This window comes from Neopelma chrysocephalum, unplaced genomic scaffold (genome assembly GCF_003984885.1).
Source record: "Neopelma chrysocephalum unplaced genomic scaffold, ASM398488v2 Primary Assembly neopelma1_81, whole genome shotgun sequence".
NCBI lineage: Eukaryota > Metazoa > Chordata > Aves > Passeriformes > Pipridae > Neopelma > Neopelma chrysocephalum.
The window spans coordinates 881989-906249 of NW_020897743.1; the positions used below are offsets into that span (position 1 = coordinate 881989).

Below are 24261 nucleotides of genomic sequence, written 5' to 3' on the forward strand. Positions count from 1 at the left end.
AATAACAGAGGGCTTTGTTGTCATCTGATGAAAATCAATTAGAGTAGGTAAGGCCACAAGGAAAACTAACATCACTCATCACCAGCCCCCCGGCAGCTGAAATGATTTGTCTTCCAAGCTTGGGTGATCAGGAGCTGTAGTAATATCACAGGGAAATTAATTTAGTTTCTATATTCTAGACCCACTTTCCTTGTTCTGGAGGACCTATACACAAATTACTTTTAATCAAGGTTGATGTGTTATTAATACCAAGGAGGATCTTTGAAGAATCATTTTTTTTCAAATTGACTCCCCACATTTTTCACCTGTATTTGGTGTGCAAACAGAAGGTTACTGTGTCACCCTTACCTGCCAGAGGCTTTGTCCACCACCAGGCACCGCACAGGGTGGCGAAGGCAGTAGATTCCCCCAAACACAGCACACAGCCTGGGAACAGGGAAAAGCAAAGGTTATTCCCATCACAAATAATGGTAATCACTGTGTGTCACAGCCAGGCCAAGCTCTGTGCCCTCTGGGAGGATGGATTTACTGACTCCATGGGCCCCAACACTTGAAAGGGTGGAGCTGCTGGAATGAGTCCAGAGGAGAACACAAAGATGCTCCAAGGGCTGGAGCCCCTCTGCTCTGGAGCCAGGCTGGGAGAGCTGGGGGGGTTCACTGGAGAAGAGAAGGCTCCAGGGAGACCTGAGAGCCCCTTCCAGGGCCTAAAGGGGCTCCAGGAGAGCTGGAGAGGGACTTGGGACAAGGGCCTGGAGTGACAGGACAAGGGAGAATGGTTTCCCACTGCCACAGAGAAGGGTTAGATGGGATATTGGGAAGGAATTCCTCCCTGTGAAGGTGATAAGGCCCTGGCACAGGTTGCCCAGGAAAGCTGTGGCTGCCCCATCCCTGGAAGTGTCCAAGGCCAGGCTGGATGGGGCTTGAGCAGCCTGGGATAGTGGAAGGTGTCCCTGCCCATGGCAGAAGGTGGGACAAGATGGTCTCTCAGGTCCCTTCCAACCCAAACCATGCTGCAATTTTATGATTTTGAAGTAAAAGATTTTGGTATCTCTTCATAGATGGTCAACTCGAAAAGAAAACTTTCACTTTCCAAACACGACTTCCTAAAGTGGAATCAATATTGTCACTCAAACATCCTCTGAGACAATTCAAAGACAAACAGTCCCACAACCCCTTTCAAACCTGGATGACCTGATGCAGCACAGCAAAGGGCTGCAGTGTGTCCCCAACCCACACCCCCCTCTGAGCTCACTCCAGAAGGCTCAGCCCAAGGAGCTGTCAGCACCAGCACTGCCACTGCCCAAACTGGAACACCCAGTTCCCTGGAAATACCCCTGTGCTCAGGCAAAAGCAGCAGAATATCCCCATGTTGAATCCCAGCCTTGGCTGTCTGGAGATTGTTGGAGATGACACAAAGGTTAAACATCCACTGAAGGATTATTAGAGAGCCTTGAGCTACAGGCTGATTATCTCTAATGCTGCAATCAGTGGCTCCTTGCCTGACAAAGCAGATATCAGCATCTTTCAAACCAACTCAGATGAATTTATTTCATAAGTTATATGTAAGAATAGCGCTATTAACTTAATTATAACTAAGATTCCTTAGTTAAAAACATTAAATTACATCTTTCCTATGACTTCAACCACAGTCAGGGGCTTTTTGATATATGCACTTGATTTTTCTAGTTTGCTTTGAAAGAACTTTGCTGCTTGGCTGCACAAAAATGTGAATTACTTATTTCCAAGAGTAACCTTCTATCCAGGGGAGGAGGGCATGACCTGTTTTTATAAGAGGCCAGCAGAAAACTTCTCTTTTTAAATGAAAATGGAAAGGAATTTTGATTGTGTTGTTAAACAATTACAGAAAGCCAAAATACCTATTGAACAGCCCAGCACGAAAAATGACACAATCGGGAAGAACTTGCCAAAATTATTTAAATACAGAAATTGAAATATTAAACTAAATGGCACCCCAGTAATTTATGACAAAGTAACATCACTGTGCTAACATTACTTTCATACAATGGGCTATTCAAGATGATTTGACTGTACTTCAGGTACAAGGCAACTCTTTGATACCATTAACCCTAAATGACAGACATTTAAACTGATATTACTCTAATTAACTGGCGACTGCCTACCCCAATAATTCAAGTTTTGCTGAAAGATAGCAACAACACTGTACTCAGCTTCAACTCTGCCCTGCTGACATCAAATCATATTACAGCTAAATTAAGAGTTGTGAAAATTTTTGGCCTGGTAGCCCTCCATCATCCACAGCCTTTAAATGCCATTTCAGTCCCCATCAAGGCAGGACTCAGCAGTTGCAGTTTTTAATACAGCTGTGAAACAATAGGACATATTAAAAGCTGAGGTTTTGACAGCATATTCACCATGATTTATGAGTTTGTATATAATTTGATTATTCTATTAATTTTACTGATTACTGATTCAGCTAATACAGTGAAGGTCACTTACAAAATAAATCTTCATTACATTCCACAGAAAGTAACTGCCTCCAACTAGTTGTTTTCTTTAATTAAACACTAATGTAACAAGAGAGAAAATAGGCTGCAGGGTTGCTGCATCTGTTGATACAAGAGGAGTTTACTGCTTTGATGTAATGTTCTCCGATATTAATTGAACAAAAATAGAATGTGTCTCCATCTGACATCTCGATTTTCAACCCAGAGATACCATAAACACACTGAAATTACAGACTTACCCTTAGTTCACTCAAACTACAGAAAAAAAATATTGGAAACTGTATCACAGTTTTACACCAAAAAAACCAGTTTGTATTTCTAGCATCTAATTTGTCTTCTACTTCCTGAAATTCACTCAGTAATTAATGAAAAAATTGGTTATTTTTCCCTCTAAATGTACAATTTTCCATAGCAAAAACTGTTTGCTTCTCTCCTTAAAGCTGAACACTGCATGTCCAGCACAGCGAGCTTTGGAGAAAGATCAAAGAAAAACATGCCAAGTGCTGAATTAATGAATTTTCCTCTTTCAATTTATTTTTACACACAGAGCAAGCTGTGACCTGGTTCTTATGTTAAATTCTGTGTTTCTTGGAAGGCCCCTCAAACATCAGCATTTCCTCCAATGTTATTGCATGTTCTAAAAACCCTGACAAGTGGAATACAGACAAATCAAATAATTAAAATGGCTACAGCTAAAAAAAAAATAGATGGTTAATCTTCCCAACACAGATTTCCCACACAAAAGTCAAAGTTCAGTGTTTACCAAGTCAACTTAAAAAAGTTATTCACAAGGAAATCTTAAGAGAAGTTAAAATTATTACGGTTTTTGCAAACAGTTATAAGTTATGAAAATTTCTGTGGGTAACAGTACAGTCAGAAAAAGTCCCATAAAAGTATTATGAGAAACATATTGTCACTTCTGAAGCAAAAAGGGGAATAAATAAGTTCTGTTTGAGAATAAATTTATTGTGTTTCCAGAAACTGCAAAGTAAATCCAGACATTGTTCAAAGATAATGAGGGATGTGATTAAATACAGGGCTACTGTCAGCAAAAATGCAAAATTTGAGGTGAAGAATTTGAGACTAGGTCTAAAGTAAGTAGTTCCAGAGCCATGAAGTTTTGTCAAGAATGTCCATAATCACAATGTAAAAGTGCTGTTTTGTAAAATAACAGCTTTATCACCCCTAAATTTTTCAAAGATCCTCCAATTAACACCACTTTTTAATGAATCTAGGTTAAGCATCATTCTCTGGGATGCTGAACTCAAAAACCAGATGATTTATATGAAAGTGAGGTGAGAATCAATCAGGAAACATGTTCAACTATTTCACAAGCATCCTAGAAATGATGGTTAAAACACTGTGGGAATTGCAAGAAATTACCACAGAGCTGGAGAGGGGAAAAAAAGAAAAAATAATTTTAAAAGTCCAGTTATTTTGTGTTGCTGTGATGGCAGTTAACTACAAACTCACTCCCTAGACTCATCCCCGTGGAAGGTGGAAGGAGGGGACCTGCCTGGCTCTGATTCCATCGCCCTTGTTCCAGAAGAAGTTGTTCCTCACACACAAGGTCATCTGGCTGCAATGACACAACAACTGTGCCCCCCAGAGACCCGTGGGCAGAGGCACAAAACCAGTGACTAAAACCAGTCACTAAGCATTAGCTCATCTAGAAAACCCATTTATTTGTTCTCTGCCTCCAGAAAAGACATAAAAATTCAAGTTATCTTAACCCTCAGTGAAATTCGAGGACTGTTTTATTAATTCTGGCATGTTTTGGGAGCTCCCTTTCTCTGTCTTTAGTTTAATGAAAAAGGACTTTGCTAAATGCAATTTGCCTTCACATCTCAGCTTTGCTGCAATAATAAACAATCATGTCATTTCCACAGATCTCCTGATAATGCTGGAACGTATTCCCACGTCTGAGTGATAATTCTCAGGGAGACCCTGTAAGTCAGATCTGCACATCCCCACCCAGCCAGAGAGGAATTTCCTTGCTAAGGGACTGTTAGGAGGCAATATCAAATAACATATTAAAGATATCTCCCTCATATTACCATCATTGTCCTAATTATTAAATCCTGAAAAAGCCTCTCATAATAGCATTTATATTTTGTGCTTTTAGGTTCCAAATATGTTTTTCAAATGTACCAAGAATGATCAAGAATGAGAGCAGGACAATGTAATTCCAACTCCTACAATTTCTTGACTGAAAACTTTGCCATGCCTAGTTAGGGATCTGAAATCAATATACTTTGACAAGATCCACATGATCCAGAGCATCTAATGTGATATATTCTATTGGCTAAAGGTGTAAACTCCTGCAGAACACTGTATTTCTGGTCAGGGAAATAACGAGGAGCAGAAAAGCTCTGTTTAAAAAATAATTTCCAAACATGAAAGAATTGACAAACACTCGCTGAGAAGAAAGAAAAAAATCTAAAATGGGAAGGTATTTTCTGAGTTTCATAAACTTAATGCATTTCACAACAAAGGTTATTTCCAAATTAAAAGTCTTTCCTGTCAAATTCTGAGGAATAATGTGGGCAAGGACACAAAAGCATTCCATAGCTTTATTAACGACAAGGTTCACTGATCTGTGAATAACCTGAAAAAAATGAAGATTATTGAGTTACTTTACCAATCTATCCATCCATCACTAGTGAACAGGTCTCAGAATGATGGATTATCTCACTTCCCTCATGTTTATCCCAAGCAAGAGTTTCTCCTTAGAGGGAAAAACAAACAACTGATCCTACAAACAATCCTGCTAATTATGCCTGCCCGTTTCACATTCATCTGCCAACAAAGTGAGGAGAAATATATCAAGTTTGTCTTTAAAAGCCCAACTACATTGGAAGTTTTATTATTTCCCTGAAATGCAGGTGGAAACAAGAGGAAAGCAAGAGAGTAGCACTGCAGCTACTCATATATTCAGTATTTCAGTACAAACCTGAGAACAGTGACAAGTTATCAGTAATTTCAATTTACATTTTGAGGTGCAGAGAAATGGAATAATTGTAAGTGGTAAGAGATATATAAATGTGAAAATGAAATGGAGGACTGAACTCTTATCTCACATACAGCCGATGTTTTTTAAATCACCTGTGACTGTTTCACACTTGCACAGGATTGCACACGTGCTGAGACTCAAATCTGTCACATCTGATTGTACAAGAATGAACAGTATCTGAATTTCTCATTAAAATGCCAAATCACACAATTAACAAACAGAAAACTTCTCTATTTTGCTTACATGTAGAGTCATGACACTCATGAATGGAGTTAATTGAAAAGGGTGTTGCATTCAAATTTTGATATATCAGTTCTAAGTGCTTATTACAGTCAGGTTTCCTGAAGTGTGGTCTTGATTTCAGACCACTAAAACCTTCCAAGAGATTGTAACAGGGACATAATTGGGAATGTTAAAGGACCTGAGACTACCTCAGAAGCTCTGACACTTGCAGTAGATAATAGTTCACATGTAAGGGTAAAAACTGATTATTCATTTTTAAATACATACAGGAACCCTCCAAATCAATCCCACAATCCATCTTATCTCAGCCCGGACTCTTAATCTTCCTGTAAATATGGGGACTGAAAGAGATGGAACTTCTTAATCAGATCTTTCCTCCATCACAAAATTACTGCCGTCACTGTCACTGAGACAAAAATTACCAATTTCAGCTGGAACCTGCAGCAACTGCTAAAAAGGGTGACATTGCCCACCAAATACAGACCCCGTGGAGAAGTGAGGGAAGGCCACAGAGGTGAGGCCACAACCTCCACTGTCACCCACTGAAAGCTCTGGCCAGGGCTGAGGAGAGTCACAACTGAAAGAATTCCCCTTCAAGGAAAACTGAAAAATACAGGCATGCTTGAGTGAGTTGAACTGTAAAATAAACTATCTGAAAAAATATCTGGAAAACAGCATTCCGAACACTCCTGAAAATCATAAAAAAATCCAAAGTTTTTTTGCTTCTCAAAAACTGGAAGAAACGAGATTCAAGTTACCAAAGAGGAGTCCTGTAAAGCATGCAAAAGCAACTATGGCCTCATAGTCAACAACTCTTTCACACTTTTAGGTCAAATATCCTTTTTTTTCCCCTGTTACAAAGGAAAATTTGAAAGCTGACAATTTTAACATTAACCTCCTAAATCAGAAAATATTTGGGGTATTTTCTAATGTTTTCTACAATCAGAAAAAACCTCCATCAAAAATGACACTAAGTATTCTATGTTGTATCACCGACTTTACAGTGATGCCCAATTCTAGCTTTGTTTTGGGGACATTTTTTCAAGGAAAGGAAAGCTGGGTCACAGATTTGCAAAAACATGTCAACAGCAAACTGCAAACAGCAAAGGAAGGTCTTGCCTTCCCTGGCTGCCTCAGACTTCGAGGTTTTGGTGTCTTACATTTACCACACCATTTTGATATTCCTCAAGAACGAGATATTACTATATTCATTTTTGCTAAACATCAAACCACTGCTGCATCATTAGAAAGGAAGAGACAGAACAGTTTTGTACCACAAAGTTCGAAGCAAAGGAAGCAGTTAAAGGCCAGTAAAGTTTTGCTGCCTGGAAGAGCACGAGGCTTCCAACGCCCTTCCTTGTTCCACTAATCCAGTTTGTGGAGACAGGAATCTCACATCTGTACCTCAACATACTGGGCTGTACATTACAGTGACATAAAAGTTTAATTTTCTCTCCTAAACCATACCTGCTTAAACCAATAAAGAACTAACACCGCTTTCACTCGCTCAGGTGTCGTCAGCAGTTCTGAAACGTTGTGGTGTTTATGCAGAATTCATTTGGGATGCAGGGATGTGACTTCCAAACGCCTTTGGCTCATTCCCATCAATATGCATGTGTGCCATTTATAACAGTAGCCTTGATGAGAACACACAGTGTCACTGGCTGCAAGGAACGCTTAAGAGCTTTACATTAAACAGAATATAGAACAGTGGTGAGAAATCACAGAGCAGGTGACACCTTCCCCTGATAAGCTGGTGATAAAAGCTCTGGGCTGTGATCTATAGGCTCTGTGTCACCACTCTGCTCCCCAGCCTGAGCAGGATTCCTTGGATATGGTTCACTTTTAGCGAGACATAATCCTGAGGGAAGACCACAGATAAAAACTGTGATTCATCTCAAAAAATCTTGTGATTGCCTCCTAAATTGTTCCCTTAAAACCAAAGACAATTAAAAAAAAATTGTATTAGAATCTTTGTAACACAAACCTTTTGAAAGTATAGTTACTTCTTGGTTTGACAGATTAATTTGCTTCAACTGTTAAAATACCATCTTCCTTGTAGGACTTTATATTTTAGCAAAAAAGCCCCTAAAATGCAGAGATCAATGGACATAAATAGAAAGTTGAGGTCACCTGAAGAATTCCTGTCATCATGGAATGATTTTATGATAAGAATATTTATAAATACTTCTAGACAGCACTATGGCTAACTCTTGAAATATATTGCTGTTGCAGATCAAAAAACTGTATGTGCTGGCTAATGAACAAAATAAAGCCAAAGGAATTTCAAGAATGCAAAAAAAACTATATGGAGAAGAACCTACAGGGGGAAAATGCAACTAAAATTCTAATTTTAATTATAAATTCACTTCTTTTTCCCAGGTATTTGAAGTCAAGGAAGGCCTAACTGCCCAACTAGTACAATGGCTCTGATAATATTTTGATTTATTAATCTGTTGGTCACATACAGATACCTGGTCTCTCATGAAGTCCATCCATAAAATCCACGAACACAAATTCTATTCCATGACTGTATTCAGAGTAGTTGCCTAAAACAACTCCTGTTCACAGGTTGTCTGTCCAATTACCTAATTACACAGATCCACATTTTTTAAAATCACCACATAAACACGGTTTAAGGAACAGCTGAAAGGCTATTGACAAAAGATGGTACCAAATAACATTTCTGTTCAGTGGAGTACAATTATCCCAGAACATTTCTATCAACACATAATTGCATCCATCCTACATACAGCCAAATAGGCTCAAGCTGCTAAGGCCATTTTTCTGGCAGTAATTTAAGTACTGTTCTGGAAAAAAGAAACAGAATCTATCAAAGAGACAAGACAGGAAGATAATGCCCAACATCGTGCTGCAAACCAGAATTTAATAGTAGCACACGTGTAAAAAGCAAAACTTGTCCACCACAAACAAAGCAGGTAAGAGCCTGCACTGCTATTTGAAGGACTGATGTACAAATATATCACTCAGCCAAACTGGTCTCACCAGGCAATGCTGCCTTTTTTAACAAAGCTAATGTTTACTTCAGACCTACAGGTTACCACATTAAAACCCACATGGAGCAGATGGAAACACTGCCTTGCCAGCAAAAGCAAAGAGGAGAAAAACACCCTCAGCCTTTTGAAAGCCAGTTGAACTGTTGGAAATAACTGAAAATTAAAACTACCCGCCCTTTGCACAGGGATTCCTGATGGTCCCCAAAAGCATGGATCACCAGCTCCACTGCTGGGACCACAGGACACCTCAGGGGTCAGGATAAGGACACTGTCACTTGACCACAGGTAAGTAAAGAGCTTGAAGTGGATCCTGTTTTATCCTGGAGTGAATTGGGGTTTTTTCTTTTAATTACTTTCTAAGGCTCAAGGAGTGGAGAACATATGGCTGCTGTTTGAGATGTCAGAATGGAAAATTGCAGCCTGAGTGGGGCTCAGTGCAACGGGGCTGCACGGGATCCTCTCTGCTCTTCAATCCATGGGGGGAAGCTTGTGGTCTAGACACATCTACAGAATGATGCCAAGAGGACAAGGACATGATTTCACATCAGCTGCCCTGTTTGTACAAGTCTGTGATATAAGAAAGGTGAAAGAATTAGGTTTTGATTTAAATCTAATAATAAACTGCACATGTGGCACAATTTTGCTTCTTTCATAAAAATCCAGTCCATTATTTTATATCTAACTCTAAATGGCAGATCCATTCTCAGCATTAGTTAGAAACACAAACTGACAACATGTATCTTCCTGCAACTTCAGGGAAGACTTAAAGCACAAATATTCCCAACCTACCCCAAAGCACAGCCACCCTTTTGGACACACATCACTCTAAGTCTCCTCTGCCAGATTTAAAATGTGAGAGCTACATGTGAGTTAAATTAAGGTTTTCTCATTTCCTAGGACTTATCACCACAGGCAGCCACCACAGCCACCAGCTATTACAAGCTGCATTTGCAATACAATGAAAATTGTTGCAGAGTATTACAGGAGTGTCATCTCCAAATTTTTTTTTTTCATTTTTCTTTTTGGAGTGAGGGGAATTTCACAGCCGATGAAAATGTGAAGCACAGAAAACCAACATGAACCCGCAGCAAGAAGATTCCTATTGATTGACATCTATTAGATTACCAAGGAGGTGCTTTTGGGAAGGCATGGATTGGGTAAGTGGGGTTTACCTGCAGAAGCACTGTGGGATCTCCCCTTGCCCATAGAGAGGGAACAAAAACGGGGTATTGCCGTAGCGGCCAAGGCACTGCAGGAATTTTTTTGTTGCCTGAAGACCTTCCAGAGTCCTGCTCTCAGTCTCTGAAACCATTGCAATGGAGTGAAGGATGAAGTGCTGCAAGCTGGGGGTCAACTTCCTTGTCTGCAAGAACTGAGCAAACGTGCTGCTCTCGTGGTCTGAGGAAAAAGCACATTGAGGTGCAGAGCACAGCGTTACTTCTGTACTGTCCCATATCTCCCACTTCCACAAGTGCCTCTACATTTCAATAAACAAAAGCAAGTGAGTTTTTCAACAAACACCCTGCTGAAAATGGATCATCCAAGTCAAGGAAGTTCAAGAAATTTACTCCCAGAAGGTGATTTTTCTCACAAGACAGAAATATCACTCCATTAAAATATTTCAAAATACCACAAACCCACTGTGTGGGTCTCCAGACTGTAAATATGGCTTCACCTACTCATTCTGTTACCCTTGATCTAACTCCATCTCCCAATCCTGAGAGAAAAGTCCTGGATAAATTCATAAGTAATTCAGAAACACTTCCATCAATGCAGAGAGCAGTATTATCAAGATATATATTCTGTTCAAGATTCAACCACTGCTTTACTACAAATGTACCTTACTGCCCTTTGTGCAGCCATGCAGTAAGTCATGGAACGACAGGGTTTGGGGGTTTATCATTCTAAAAAAATTCTCAAGTTTTTCCTCACTTCAGCTTCTTACATAACACTGTATTTTACAGAAAAAAGCTTTAAAAAATTCTTTACTCTCGTGAACTCTCCCTATTAAAAGTCTGCCTTCCCACGAATGCAATGATCTCACCAAGAGCAATTTTAAATTTCTGAAGTCTTTACAGTAGCCTAATCTGACTCAGAATATTCCCAACTACTTCCCAGGTTATTTTAAAATGTAGGAACAAAATCTGTTTAACTGTCTCTGGAAGTAAAACGAATCTGATGTTATTTAGGCACATGAATCAATGGATTCATTTAAAATTGATGTGGCGTCTCCTTCTTTTACTAATAAATTTTCTAAATACCACCTATAATCCTCACTCTGGGAACCTCCATTTCTTCCAGCAGCAGCAAACTGGGATCACCTGTAATCAATAAACCACTTCAGCCTAATGAGTCTTTGCCCTGTCAGGATTTTCTGGAGTTCATTACACTCTCCTTCTCCTAATCTTACCAGATCTCAGCACTGACTCATTTTCTCTTGCATATGTTTAAAATAATTTTCTCTAATGTTTGTATTAATCTAACAGCCTTGTTCAACTCTTCAAACCACTGTCCCAACAATTACTTCTCCTTAACACTAGATTCCTGCAAAAATACTGCCTGGTTAAGCTACTGTCAAGCTCCAAAAGCACTGATCTCTTTTGGTCTGAAACTTCAATACCTGATCTACTCCTCTTTCCTCATTATTTCTTTTTGATAGATTTTTTTCTTTGCCTTAGTTTACTTTTAGACTCCCAAGAACTGAGAAAGTCACTTCATTCTTTGAGCACAAACGAAAGCACCTTCCTCCTGTCAGCCAATTTCCCTCTTTGACCCAATGCTCATTATTCTCCACACATTATACCTCAAATCTATTCTGATTTCCTCTTATCTAAGTAAGCCAACAGTTGATAAAGGCACTTTGAACCTGCCCTCTACAACTACAAGGCATTAAATTACATTTACTTTCAAAGTTAAAAAATTCCATTTTCTCCATTTCTGATTTTGTGGTGACATATTGTGGAGATTTACACAGTATCCAAAAATCAGAAAGAAAAATCAGATGCACGACATTATTTTAAAAAATACATGGGAGGGGGAGGAAATACCTACAAATGATAAAAAGCAATCGGCAACCTTGATGTAATATTTAATTTTGCTGTTAAAGAAAAAAGTAAATAATAAATGATGTGGGAACTAGAAGAGCAAGTGCTTAAGTAGAAGAATTTAACACCAAAGTGAAAAGGTCATGAAAAGGTCAAAGCATACTTTGAAAATGAATCCATAAAAATAAACCATGTGAAAACACAGGAGAGCTCTCAAAATTGTGCCTCACTGAAAGAACTGCTAAGAAGGGATTGTGCCCTGTTCAAGGAGACACTACCTTGGTATTCCTCAGGGTGCTGTTCATAGTCCAAACAAAATGTCAGGAATTTCATTAGCATTCTCTTCTCCACCATGGTGAGCTGTCTGCTGTTGAACACATCTGCTCTAGAACAAGGCACCTGCAAAATATTTGTTAATAATTTCAGATGTAAAAGCATCAAGCAACATCAGTCTGAATACTTAACAAATATTTTAGATTACTGTTTTCTATTGGAGTTATTTTCGTACAGATTTGTTATTTTCTAGTATAACTATTAAAAAAGTTACCAATTTTCTACAATAAGAATATTTTTAAATCTTTTTTAGCCTCTTCCCTTTCTTATTTCCCTTCAGTTTCACTTGCATCTCTGACTGCAGAGTTAATCAGTAGAGTTTGTATTAATTAACTGTTCCAACATCTCCTGTTGCCATTACCACACTGACTACTCTCGTAAGTAGCAGAGACACAAATCAAGTCTATGCTATGAATTTTAAAACCTAAACCATATGAATTTTTAAGAATTAACTGCCAAGTCAATCATGGCTTAAATATTTAGCCTGAGGCAAAGATTTATGTCAATATCCTGGACTGCACAATCTTATTTTAGTTTGGTTTTTTTTAATATTTACATATAACACACGCAAACACCTTGTCTTTCAGAAATTAAATAAAAACGAGAATTAAGGAAAAATTCCAGCTTAACGTTACAAAATTCTCACAAAACCGATTTCAAGCTTCTTGACTGTAAAAAGCTGAGATTAAACCCAAGCAGCAGTTATTTCACAGTACCTGTTCCACCTTCCCCTCCCGGAAAGCCAGAATTCGTGTGGCATTTTTGAACTCAGCGTATCTGCTCACGTTGGACTTAATGAGAAGGTCAATTAACAGACCCCGGGAGAAAAGCAACTGCACAGGGAGGAGAGAGAAAAGGGTGAGCAAAGAGGGTCAGTGAAGTTCCTGATGCTGTTTGTGTAAATCCTCAGTAGCTGTTCCCTCAGTTACCTGAAATGACAGTGTCACCTTTTCCACAGGTAAACTCCATAACCACCCAGTTATGGTTTAGTCACTTCTGTTCTATTAATTTATTATTGGCTACATTTATTCTTTCTATAAGTTACAAATATACAATGAAATACAGAAGGGACAGAAATATAACTACGAACTGAAGATGTTTGTCTGGATTGAAAAGTCTTGTGTCTCAAGTAACAGAATTTGCAAGATGACAGGAATTTTCCAAATAAAGGTTTACTGGAACACCAGTGAGAACACTACAAGGAAGCCTCTGTCCACGAGCCAGGGAAACACCAGTGCAAACTATTGGTCTTGTCCTGCTGACTGTTCTTGTGTCTGAATTTCTGGAATTCGCTGCAATTAACACACAGTGCAACAGAAAAAGTATATAATAGTATGATCTGCTCAACCACTGTCCCCTCACTGGTGTTTTCATGATGTCCTTGCAACGATCCATGGAAGTGGGATCGACATTTGGAACATAAAGTTTGCATCTTATAGTGTCTTCACAAAGAATTTAATGAATTAGTGAAGAAAGTTTCTTTTCCGGTTTCCAGAGGTTTGAAAAAATCTTTTCATGCAGAATATGTAAAATTAAGCATTCAGCTTTGAAAAAACTTCCCTGTATGGCAGAGTGCACATACAGGCTAAAGCACAGAAGAAAAATTTCCACTGAATTGCAGTTTTCAAGGCCACATCCAAATACTCTGAAGTAGATAAAAGGCAGATTTTAGAGTTAAAACAGCACGACACGTATGTCAGACTAATAGTTTCTCTTCTAAGTAAAATGCACACCAGTAGGAATTAAACACATTAATAACTAATTTTAGTCACCTTGTATGCTATGGATTAACTGTAATTACTTGTTCCTTCCAATAAAATTTATTACAGTTCAGTGTTTTAGTCTGAATACAGAGAAGTAATGAGAGTTTCACAGGAAAGTCAAACACCCAGGAAGCACTCCAATAGGAAAATTATTTTTCATTTTAAAAAGATCCAAAATTCACATGTATATTGATTTTCCTTGTTTAAAAATATTATTTTTTAATGGTACTATTTAAAAGGAGCAATTTTGCAGGTATTACCTAAGCACTAAATTTCATAAAATTCACTTTTATGGAGATATTTCTGAGCTACGTTTTATGTTCTCTTTGGTTATAAACAAACACTTCAGAACATACATTAAATAGCCATTTGTTTTAAGGATAGCAAGTCTTGTTTACATCTGAAGATTCCCTCAAAGGCACTGTGTCACTGTCCTCAACATTAAAGATTTTCTTAACATTTCAGCAATTCAAGCAAAGTAAATGTACTTCCATGAAAAAGTCACTTGGTTCCTACCTTGGAAACTAAATCAATATTAAACCTTCTGCCTTCTCGGACAATTTGGGAATAGGTAACTTTCTTTGGTTCTTGGGTGGGAGTTTCTGAGGGTGCAGTTTCTGTCTGTCCCAGTTCCACAGTGGACTCTCCAGGAGAACTTTCAGTCCCAGAGGTGGTTCCTGCCCCATTCCCTTCCGTGGCAGCCGCTGGCTCCGTGCCCGTGGCCTGCTCTGGCTCCCGGCTCTCCGGCTCTGGGCAGGGGCTCTCCACTGCTGGACACTCTGATCCTGGAGAAACTCCCTCAGCACCAGAGGCTCCAAGGACAGGCAGCTTTGGCAGTGCACCAGCTTCTTCAACACCTTCAGCTGAATCCTGACTGATTAAAAACACAAGGGGGGGGAAAGTCTTGAAGAGTCTTAAAAACAAAGTTTTGAGTCGGTGCCAGAATGAAAACCTCCAGCATTTCTAGGAAAAGCATTAGGATTTCTTTATCCTGACCAAAACAGGTGTACCCCCCACTAAAGAACTCTGGTTCTTTGACTGCAAAGCTGTAATTCAAGAGGACTTTTTTTATCGAGAAAAAAAGAACAATGAAAATTTGGGTTCTTATTTTACACGTACTCAAAATAAAAATCAAGACCCTCATGGTGAAACAACACATAGCTACAGAAACAACAGAAATGTAATATTTTAAAATAGAAACAGTAAAGCAATTTGATTTGGTGTTCCCTATGGACTAAAAACACCTTTGAAACTGAAATACAAATATACATTAAGGTGGGATATTGTAAAAACCAAGCTCACAGAAGAGAAACAGAAGTGCTTTGCAGGCTGAGCCTCCTTTGCAGCCACGATCCCAGCAGAACCAGGCCACTTTGACCCAAAGTTTAAGTAAAATCTTCAGATTCCTTTTTCAGCTCTGCCCTTGCATTCTAATTAGCTGTTGAAGTAATACTTGTTTTCATCCAAGTGTTCCAAATTTGTGCTGTGGCTGAAGGCAGCCACTCACAGGAGGGACATTCCCAAACAACATTTACTCTGCACAGGCCAGTTCCTTTTCACAACACTCCTTTAAAATTCCCCTTATAAAGCAGCCCTCCACTTTTAATCTCATCTACTCTTTTTATCCTGTTCTTCAATGACACCTACCTTAGAAAGTAGTACTTTTGAACTTGGTTTAGTTTACACTACCAGCTGAGATGAATCAAATCAATGTCATTGTAAGTGAAAGGACTTCAGCAATAATTCCACGCTATCTTTTTATCTTTATACCACAAGCCATTAAGGCACTGAATAAACAATTTAATCTTGGTTGAAAACTAATGAACTATGATTTTAAAGGTGACCTGCAAACACAGAGTACCAAATTTCACTAACAGGATGGTTAAAATTCAGGGGACAGCGAGGGATTATTCAGCAAACACACCAAAATGCTCCCTCACACACCTGCAGCCTCCCAGTCGGGTGCAGGGGGCAGGATTTCTGCTAACAAGGAACAAGTTGCTCCTCACTTGGGAACTGAGGGAGCTCACACAGACCCATGGAAAGTTTGGAAGGAGTATCAGCTTGGGCACAGCCACCAGGAAGCACTGAACTCCTGACTGGAGTAAAATACTGCCCTGGGAAACACAGGAACTGCTACAAGGAAGCACTAACGAAAGAAGTCTGCTGCTGTACATTAATTATGTCTTCTTGCTTCATATTGCAAGCATTAAATAACTATAAAATATCAAGGAAAGCTAAGCACTTTGTCAAATGGTTTGTAAAAAAGTAATCTCTGCAACAAATAAAAATGAAAATCAAATTTTTAGGTTCTGTTTGGATTTTGGGTTTTATTTTTCAGGAATTTAGAACATGGTGCTTGTGAAAACTGCAAAAGCTCTTGCCATTAATGCAATATCTAAGAATGAAACTTTTATTTAACTCATCCTAAACCTTTTTATAACACAAAATTTCAGAGGAAGGTTTTCTTTCTTCCTTCTCCCAATCTCAGTGTACATTTCAATCCCATTTTAAACATACTTGATTATTACTTTTTCAAAGCAAAATAAACTTGGATTCATAATACGCTGTATTTTTCTATATCACTCTGAAAAGCAGTGCAAGAGAAATTCTATTTTTACATATTTTAAATCTCTATTCACTTCCTATCAAAGAATACGTAAATCTCCATGATTTGCAGCTCTACACTTTTTATAATGAAAGCCTAAAAACTGTATATAATATAAATTCATGACATCCTTCCTATAGGAACAAATATCTCTGAATAATGTAAGAACTGTCTATAAAAATTACTCAAATTGAACTTCTGTACAGACAATTCTTCTCCTAATTCAGAAAAAAATAATACATCTGCAGACAAATTGTTGTGTAAATTTAGAATATTATCTTCCACCATTCATCAATTAATGGTACTAACAAAGGAATATCTTAAAATGAATGTGTCTTATTAATGCCTTGTAACAGCAACCCCTTCAGATAGGTCAAATGAAAAATTGCCAACCAGCTGGTTAATTTATTCAGCACAGGTGTTCACTATTTATTTTTCAGCCATTTGCCTTTTTTCAATACAGCTTGTTGTAGACACAGTATTCTTTTCCTTTGATGGATGCACTTTGTTCTAAGGCCATTCATTTCAGACTTGCACTGTGTATATTATACTGCTACCCAGCTGTTTATTCTTTCAAAATAAATGTTTAATGGTTACTTCATAGGAGTTATAAAAGTTAAGCAAAAACAACAGAACATGTAAATTGTCAGATACACAGTAAGTGACTTTCTCAGAAAGTTTGGAGTTCTTTTGGAGAACTTTTTCTTTGCTAGGTTTATTAATCTTATTATTGTTCCCTGTGGGTTTGGGGTTTTTTGGTGATAACCAAGATAGACAGCTCTGTACTGCTGAGCTGAGTTAAATCCTTAAAAGCAGAATCTTGTGGTTGGTCCTGACTCGAGCATAATCTCACTTCTCCAAAGTGTGAAATCTCAGTGCTTGGGGACTCATTTGTGAGCCAGATATCAGTCAAAAATCATACACAAAGTTAAGAGACTATGACGCCTTTAAATCTCATTTACTGCTGCTTCTGAACAATATTTATTATGGCAGCAGGTTTACAATTACAATATTCAAGTGATATTTCTTTCAAACAAGCATTCCATTTTCTATGCAGTCAAGCAGCCATTACTGTGCAGTACTGAGCCCTGGAAAAGTCTGAGCCTGTGACCTTCACATTGTATTAGTCTAATTCACACCTTTTTTTTTTTCCCTACTTATGATGTTTACAGGAAGAAATACGTGTTTCTGTACAAGTATCTGTCAACATTTCATTTAGCTACCTAAGGGATTTTCTAAGGGATTCAAGGTTAAACTTATGTAACTATCACAAAGAATCTCTCAGGAATTCAGAAGTGTTCAGTTCAGTGCAAAATCCAGAAGATAAAAATTCTAAATAAATACATAGTTCAGTTAGTTAAATTTATATTCAGTGGATTCAACCTCAGTAAGTTAAATCCCTTGCATATAAAAAGGACAAAAGGCAAATATTCCTTTATCACTTTAGCACAATGAAGTATTTCACAGTTAAAATCCATTTGTGTTCCTGTTCTTGTGTACTTACTTTATTTTACATGTGTGTGGTGAAATGCTTGAAGCCAAGAGCACAATATGATCATTTACCTCTGGGCACATAAAATTATTCACACATTTCTATATTTCTACTTACTCTCCAAAACAGAAATCTTCTACATGTTGAATAGTTTTATCCTTCCTGCTCAGAGGAATGGCTTCTTCATCCTCAAGGATCAGTTTTTTCCAGTCTTCACATTCATCACCGAGATCCGTCTTTTGCTTACAAAGAACAATTATACAATTACAATTGTAGTGTGTGAGCTGTTCTTGAACTACAAATCTCTGCAGTCCCAAATAATGTGTACCATCTAATATAAGAAAAAGATCATGATTTTTTTAATTCAGATTTTTGAGTTAAAACAATAAAGTTGCTTGCTTTATTGCAGCGTGCCAACATTTTGTACTACAGGACTAACTCTAGTAATCTGAAAACACATTATTAAATGAAATACAAACTTTAGGAGCGAGCTGAAGGTAATTTTGAATACTATCTACTAAGGTTTGCCACAGCCAGGTTAGATCCAAATTTTGTGACAAAACTCTTTGAATGGAGACCATACAGAAAAACACCAGTGATTTGGGTATTGTATCAATCTGCCCACACAGGAATCTCTAAATCATGTAGCAAAACCCTGAGAATATGAAGTTCTGTCACTGAGCAACTCCCCTGATTATACCAGGAGGCAGCACAGTGGAATGAACAGGGATGAGACTGAGCTGAAACACTTCCATCTTCTACGGCCCAACAGGCTCTGAACGCCTCTGTAAATAACAGAACAGGCAGTTGCTAATACAGCCCAAGTGCTCCATCTCCTAAATAAATATCCTCTTCAGGAGATTTCTAGTGGACTGTCATGAATTAGATAAACTTTGGTCATTGAAAAATACACTATCAGCATTAATCTTTTTGTCCTGGTTACAGGACATTTCAATGGAAGGATCCAGTAAAGAAGAATCAGCTGAATGCAAACGAGAAAAACAGAAGCGACTGAAACATCAGGGAGTGGAAAATAATCAAACAGGAAAGGGAAAAGACCAGATTATCATTTACAGAATGTGCTGGGAAAGGAATAGAAACAATAGTCTGGTGGGTTCTATATAAATTCAAGAACTCAGAAAGTATGACTGAGCACAAGACTGGTCTCAGTAACGTGAACAACCCAGGCACAGCAGAGCCTCAGAGTGCCAGGCCAGATGGGTAAGGCTCAACCAGTAAAGCTGGAAACTAGAAACCTCTTTGATCTGTCAAATTACCAAAGAAAAAGAGCACTGTGGTGATTTGTCTTGTAATAAATCATGCAAACAACACAGATTTAATGTTAAGGAACACCAAAAGAAGTCATTGAAGAAATTTTTACCTGATTTTCTTTAATCCAGGATAATAACCCTGAAAAACTAAAGCTGGCCCAGTTTCCACCATAGTAATTTCTCCTGTAAAGAAAAAAAAAAAACCAACAGAAAAACTTGATGGACAGATAAAACACAGCCTTTTCACATTAAAGAAAAAACAACCAAGTCTGAGACATTCAAAACATTTTCCATGACTGATTTTTCAGATGCAGAATATATAAAAATTGGTATCTCACAACTCTTAATGAGATGCAAAATTTCCCTTTTTCCTCATTTGTATCCATCTCTGACCAAACAGACTGTATTCCAAAAATCAAAGTATTCAGGGGATAAATGGATAATGCTGAGAAAAGCACATGGGATGCCGTGAGGAAAAGGAAAATACAGGTAATTCTGCTTCTTGGACAAGACTGATCCTCTTACCCATTATGTCAAATAAAGGAAGGTTCACTTTACTGTTTATCTGCTGAACAGATTTTGCCTATTACAGCCTGTGAAGATGCTCTGGCAAAATTCTTACTGAACTCCATGTACTGCAGGTGGAGCCAAAGGAACTGATTTGTACAAAATGATCATCCCTCTCTGAGCACTTCCCAGTTTCTATTTACCACCTTCTTGCTTGAAAAAGATCAGTTTACTTCTTTTACATCACAGAAAATTAATAGTTCTGTTGTTAATCAAAGAAAGTCTATGCTCACCTTTTTAAAAATGTTCTATCAACATTTCTGTAAACATCAGTCAGATTAAGTTAGCTTTTGTTGTCATGCATAGCACACCCTAAATATTTAACAACTGAGAGAAAAAACAAAAGAGCAATTATGTTTTAAAAAATCACCAGTTCTTGCAAAGTAAAACAGTCATTTTAGGATTTAACTCTGTTTTCTGGCACTGTGTGCTGACAGTTCAGAAGCCTGAAAGACACCAAAAATACCCTCCTGAAGGGTTATCTAATGTCACTGCAAACACTAAAAAAAAACAAAATTAAATTTAGGGAGGAAGATGGGCTTGCTTTTTACAGAATAATGCGAAGGCTGTTAAATCAAATGATCTTAAAATCTTATCGTAACTTCCTCTGCTTCTGAACTGTGGAGATAAGTGTGATAACAGTGCACAGCTGAATTCAGGTTAGATTCTCCTGCCTGGATTTACGAGGGGATGTTTTTGACAGGGCTGATCTGCCCTGACAAAGACTTCATTAGGAGTGTCAGCCCCGCTCCAGCACCAGAGGGTGATGCTCTGGACCACGGTGCTTACTTAGCATATGAAGGACAGATGTCTGCTGAGCAGGGCCTAATTGCTCCTGACTACAAACTGACCTAAAAAAGTCTTTCAGCTCCTGCAAGGCAACAGTGAAGAACATAAATAGGACATCTTGTGCAAAGACAACAAAATCTGGCATCCTCTGAGTAAAGGTGGCTCCAACAACAGAATGTGGTGTCCCAGAGCTGGAGGCACCGGGACCAGACCCTGCAGTTTGGTCACTCCAAGCACCACAGCTCCATCTGCAGATGGTTTCCAACCAGAAATTCCATTCCTCTTTATCAAGGGGCTCATCCTTACCTTGCTGTGTGAATGACATGGGTGAGCTGAAAAAGTACTGCTGTTTGGTGCCACACAGAACACAAAGCAACGAGGATTAAATCTATTAAATACCCAATTCTGTCAGATTCCAGCCTGTAAACCAGTCACTGGTAGCTGCATGCTGTGATCATCTCCAGCTTTGTTTGACCTGTCAATGGTGAAGGTGAACTTCTTGATGCTTGTTGAGATTCCACAGAATAAAAAGTTCAATATCCCTGTATTATCCGTCACTTCTGGGATTTCCAAAAAACACAGCCATGAAGATTTATTTTTAAGGAAATCTGCTGCTTTAGTTGCAAGTTTCTTGAATATGGAATACAATCTGGCTGTCAGAGCAAGCAAGGCCATTGATCACCAAAATCGCAGAAAACACCTGCCTAAAATTAGGAGTGGGTTTCTTGAACCTACACCAATAAAAGCCATACATATTTAGAATATTTAATAAGTTACAACTCTCAGTAAGAGAAATTAATATATTATCTTCACAGGAAGTTACATAAGTTTATTTGTGAGCACCCTTTCCAAGCTCAATATCATCTTCTCCTTAAGCAGCAACTTCCAGGGTTTTTTTATCCTGGAATTTTAATTAGTTTCCCTTGCCTTACATGATGAATCAGATTGCTTAATTTTCTCAACTGAAAACACTACAGGAAGAAGACAGACAAGACATGATTACTGACATAATGAGCAAAGTTTTTAGCAAAAATCTTGAGGAGGAATTCTGAAAAGAGCTGACTAATGGTTTTACAATTAGGGGTCCTTTGTAACCAAACATTTTTGTTATAATTGCCCTGAAGATGAACTGAGGAATTCCTTAAAGTAATGGTCAAGATCAAAGCCTAATTAAAGCTAAAATATTGTCCCAAAATCTCAAGGACTAAAATCCTCTCTTCTTTTGCTCTACTAGCAAATTACAAAGATGGATATTCTCTCCCTTTTTTTAGGGTTATAATTCAATTATCCCCTAACTAAGAACAGGAAATATTTTGAAGGAGTAACAGCAGAGGCAGAAACTATTTTTTCTACTAAGTTAGAACACAGATGTTTTCTTTTCCTACCATACACCATTTCCTAGGTTATATTTGCTCAAAACTCCTCCTGTATTACCTGGGCTTTCACCTGAATTACAAAACTGCTGCTTTTACTCCACATTTTTCATATCTTGTATCTGTAGTTCAGAGTCAACAGAAGAACTATTGAAGCCATTTGCCAAAGTTTTGGAAATGCAGCCCAAGTACAAATTCACCTCTGCAAAAAGCTTCATTCTCTCTTCTCCTACATTAGCTTGTGACTTTTTTCTCAGTTATTAACACAACTTTCCTTCAAATTCTTCAAAAGAATTTGCAAATCCCAGTCCAGACCACTGAAATCACAAATTGTTTCCAACTGATTAACAATCCTGGAATCTGAACCAAGAGAATATCTAACGTGTTCTTTTGAAGGCAGATTGCAATTTGAGAAACTGGCCACTTGTGAAAGCAGGAGAAACACAAGTCAACAGAAGTAAGAACTGGAAAAGCATTTCCTGGCCCGTGCCTGTTCCCAGGCCATGTCACAACCGCCAGGCTGGAACACTCCGAGCTGGTGATGGCTGGAGAAAAGCTGCTGATGCCTCACAATTGTGCCCAAGAGCTGCCTCTCTGTGTCCATCCTGCATCTGATCTTCCAGAAAGAAGTCCTGACCCATCAGAGCTGCTGTCTTTTTCAAAGGAAGTTACTGCCACATCGATTTTAAGGAGCCGAACACAAAATGACTTCTGTTTCAAACCCATAAAGTTTCATGTGGTACCTATTTAAGAACACAGTCAAATGGATGAAAAATTCCCATTCTGGCAGAGGGATCATGTTGAGGAGCATGAGAAGAGGACTGCACTTCCTGGCCTTCCAGGAGGAAGGGTTTCACCCAAACAGCTCTTGAGATCCTTCAGCCCAACAAAAGGGTGATGGTGGCAGCCACTTGTGCTACATCACATCATATCCTGGGATATGAACGTGACCATGGACCAGCTGAGGCCATCTTACTTTGGAGATCACATCCTAAATCAAAATAAATATAAAACCAACTTTTTCAAAAAAGGTCAGAAGATACCAGAATTAAGGATGTTCTGCCTAGTTTTTGTTACTGAAATTAAAGAATTCCTTTATTTTTCTTGCAAGAAGCTGACCTGCTTTAAAATGCAACATTTTGCTCTCTGGTTGCTGTACTTACACAGCTCCCTCATTTCAAGATCCAAAAGAAGGCTGGAGGAAGACACAGGTTCTCTTACAACATACACTTTACAAGTTCTGAAAAAAATGAGATAGATTGTCTAACAAGGTGTGGAACAAACTACAGAGCAGGTATCTTGGAGGGGGGAGGTACAGGGAGAGGGCCCAGCACACTTTTCCGTGCTCAGATGGGAGAATTTTGGACACAAGGAACACTCCAGCAAAGTAAGGTCAAAAAATAAGGTGTCAAGAAGCAAGACATGCCCAGGTTACTCTAATTCTTGTTGAAGAGAAGTTAAAATTCTGCATCTTGACACTCCTTTGCCTCTAATTAAATTCTACATGAAAAGATGAATAAGTCAATGAGGAAGGACATAGACAATAAAAATACAGCCTACAAATGCTGTGTTCTAGCTGCTGAAAATCAAACACAAGAGGTAGCAAAGCATCCTGACCTCAAACTGCCCCATCCTCAGTATCCAAACAGAGATATAATTATTACAGAGATATAATTGTAAGAGGCAAATAAGCAAAGGACCAAAAGCAGAAACTTTAGCAAACTGTTAGGAGGAAGTCCTTTGCATAAGCACAATTAGTATGGGGAGTATATTCACTTCAAGTAATCCACTTTTAGTCTTGATCTACCTTTTTTCAGCAACTTCAAGTTTAAACAAAGTGCCAATCTCCACATTTTAAATTGCAAATTACTTTTCTAAATCACTTAACAAATATCCTTGAAATTTCACATGTCAACAGCTCATTAATATCTACAGTAAATGTAGCTCTCTGAAAAGAACCACAGATTTTATGTTTATTGAGACAGATAGCTGGCACAGAGAAATAGAGCTCCTTCAATTACTAGTTGGCAGAAGCTAACTTCAGTTTAAAATCAGTCTGCAGGAATTTATGGCAACACTGCAGTGAAGTGACTATTTTGAATAAGATTAGCTACTGCTGATGGTGATGCTTGGACAGTGTTTATAAATCAAACTTAGAACTTAGTATTTTATAATAGGCCACTTCAAAACTATCTCCCATAATCACCTATGCAGTATATTATGATAAATGCAAACATGGCTGGGGATTAAAAGTAATAAAGT

The 24261-nt window shown here is 38.3% G+C and overlaps 1 protein-coding gene across 2 annotated transcripts in view; it reads right to left on the minus strand.

The window, feature by feature from the left end:
- The window catches only part of CHM (CHM, Rab escort protein 1), a 55933-nt gene that overhangs the window by 20374 nt on the left and 11298 nt on the right, over positions 1–24261 (minus strand). For both annotated transcript variants that reach the window (XM_027690397.1, XM_027690396.1), the window contains exons 3-9: positions 19381–19453; positions 18117–18241; positions 14416–14773; positions 12853–12969; positions 12082–12202; positions 9932–10157; positions 349–426 (exon numbers count right to left, since the gene is read on the minus strand). In XM_027690397.1, the coding sequence (XP_027546198.1) occupies positions 349–426; positions 9932–10157; positions 12082–12202; positions 12853–12969; positions 14416–14773; positions 18117–18241; positions 19381–19453 (1098 nt within the window). The remainder of the gene's footprint in view (positions 1–348; positions 427–9931; positions 10158–12081; positions 12203–12852; positions 12970–14415; positions 14774–18116; positions 18242–19380; positions 19454–24261) is intronic.